Source organism: Populus trichocarpa, chromosome 7, assembly GCF_000002775.5.
Source record: "Populus trichocarpa isolate Nisqually-1 chromosome 7, P.trichocarpa_v4.1, whole genome shotgun sequence".
Classification (NCBI taxonomy): Eukaryota; Viridiplantae; Streptophyta; class Magnoliopsida; order Malpighiales; family Salicaceae; genus Populus; species Populus trichocarpa.
In genome coordinates, this window is record NC_037291.2 from 3,644,981 (window position 1) to 3,646,995 (window position 2,015).

Sequence of the window (2,015 nt, forward strand, 5' to 3'; positions counted from 1 at the left end):
TGTATATGCATCGATAAAAGATACACACACTCATTAATTTCCACCTCCACCAGGCACCAGCTATGAATTTATGATAAAAAAATTATTGTTTTTTTAGATAATTGTTATAAATGCTAATTATCTTTAATTAACATATTTCCTCTGTACAAAAAACAAAGAGAGCCTATAATGTTAATAATTTGAAGTTTATAATGACCCCCACCACCAATCGTTCTGATGTTAATTACTAAAGATTCCAGCAGTCTCGACAGCCCACGACCACAAGCCAACTTTCAGATTTTCTTCCGAGAGCCATGATTTTTTTCAGTGTCCTTAGAGGAGAAATTATATGAACTTGTGTTGAGATTTGGAGCGTAATTAAATGAGCTTTGTGTGACATGAAGAAAAGGAAAGAAAAATTGTAACCCAACTAGGATTTGCTTTATTTGGGCTACCCAAATCTGGTCAAAGACTGACAGCAATTAATCTTGGAACTTGAAGTAATATCTAGGAGTGATAAAACTATCCTAAGCTATCAGAAAAATGACTTCGTTTTTAGAACTATAAGGTTTCTTAGTCTCAGTTCTCTCTTCACATAACTAGAGCCAACAGCAACTTGAAGAAATGCATCCTCCAGTATATCAAGACAACCCAAAATATGCACCCCAAGGGTATCCAATGAACATCTCTACTAGACAACCTTACCCTCCATATATCTCCTCAGCCACCGCCACCGCAACACGGTGGTCTACTGGTCTTTGCCATTGTTGCGATGACCCGGCAAATTGTCTCGTTACTTGCATGTGTCCATGTGTTACCTTTGAACAAATTGCTGAGGTAGTCAATAAGGGTTCAATATGTAAGCCCTCATCCAACGCAAACCTGCATATAGATAGTGAATTTCTCAAGTTAAAATGTTGTTTTTTAAGTGATGAAATATTTGCTTTTGGCCTTTTCATGCAGCTTATGCAGCAAGTGGTGCAGTTTATGGTCTGCTGCTGGGTTTTACAGGTTTGTCATGCTTGTACTCGTGCTTCTATCGGTCAAGATTGAGAGGACAATATGACTTGGAAGAGGCTCCTTGTGTAGATTGCTTGGTTCACTTCTTCTATGAGCCTTGTGCACTTTGTCAGGAATATAGAGAACTCAGGAATCGTGGTTTTGATATGGGGATTGGTAAGTACGAATTACCTCTCTTACAATACTTAAGAACTAACATTAATCCTATTAGCTGATACCATTGTACTCATTTGACTGTGTTTAATTTGAAGGTTGGCACGCTAACATGGATAGACAAAACAGGGGAATTACAGTTGCCCCTCCAGTTGTTGGTGGGGGCATGAGCAGATGATATTGAAAGAAACTACTCCTGTATTTCTACAAATATTTTCTCCATCCATCCATCTAATTTTCCCTCGCTATTCGTATGATATATCTTGAACTTTAATAAAATATATTGTGCTTAGATGCTAGCTGTTTGGATTGATTTGGTTCCCCAAAACATTTTTCGTTTATGCAATAATCAACATGAATGCAAAGAGTAAATTTGAGACTGATCATTAAATACTATGAATTCTAAGATGGAAAAGGGAAAGGGATATATAGGTTGAAGTTCGATGACGACTCTTGAAAGGTTGGTGCTTGTACTATACATAAAAAAGAGATCTCTGGTTGAAAGGCCTAGCTCGCCTAGATGCAACCCAGTTAAGTGGAGGAAGATCTGTCTTGTATTTTTATACATATTTTTCTCTTACCTATTTTTCTATATTATTTTATTTGAGTATGCTCTACACATAATAAATTTTACCATACAATTAAATAAATAAAATAGTGAAACCCACACTTTTTATTGGAACAAAACGACCAATGAATTATCGTTTTCTAAACCAGTGAAGACTCTCTTATTTCACAAGTAAAGACATTTTCAACGTAGTTACCTAACTGGGTGAGCTATGAAATAGCCTTGCCGCCTCTAAGTCACACCTTTATCTTGGGAAAGGTAAGTTGTGGAACACGTTTCTATAAAACTCAATCGC

The 2,015-nt window shown here is 36.6% G+C and overlaps 1 protein-coding gene across 1 annotated transcript; it reads left to right on the plus strand.

The window, feature by feature from the left end:
- The first annotated feature begins 556 nt into the window (after nucleotides 1–556).
- Nucleotides 557–1,463, plus strand: LOC7483122 (cell number regulator 1). The gene is made up of 3 exons (XM_002310693.4): nucleotides 557–838; nucleotides 943–1,155; nucleotides 1,251–1,463. The coding sequence occupies exons 1-3, from the start codon at nucleotides 604–606 to the stop codon at nucleotides 1,328–1,330; spliced, it is 528 nt and encodes a 175-aa protein (XP_002310729.4). The 5' UTR covers nucleotides 557–603; the 3' UTR covers nucleotides 1,331–1,463.
- The last annotated feature ends 552 nt before the right edge of the window (nucleotides 1,464–2,015 follow it).

Bases quoted from the DNA above. Each gene is read 5' to 3' on its own strand.
- LOC7483122 (XM_002310693.4), top strand. From the start codon at position 604: ATGCATCCTCCAGTATATCAAGACAACCCAAAATATGCACCCCAAGGG. The intron at 839-942 runs GTAAGCCCTCAT...CTTTTCATGCAG, and splicing joins AGTCAATAAGGGTTCAATAT to CTTATGCAGCAAGTGGTGCA. The intron at 1,156-1,250 runs GTAAGTACGAAT...TTTAATTTGAAG, and splicing joins TGGTTTTGATATGGGGATTG to GTTGGCACGCTAACATGGAT.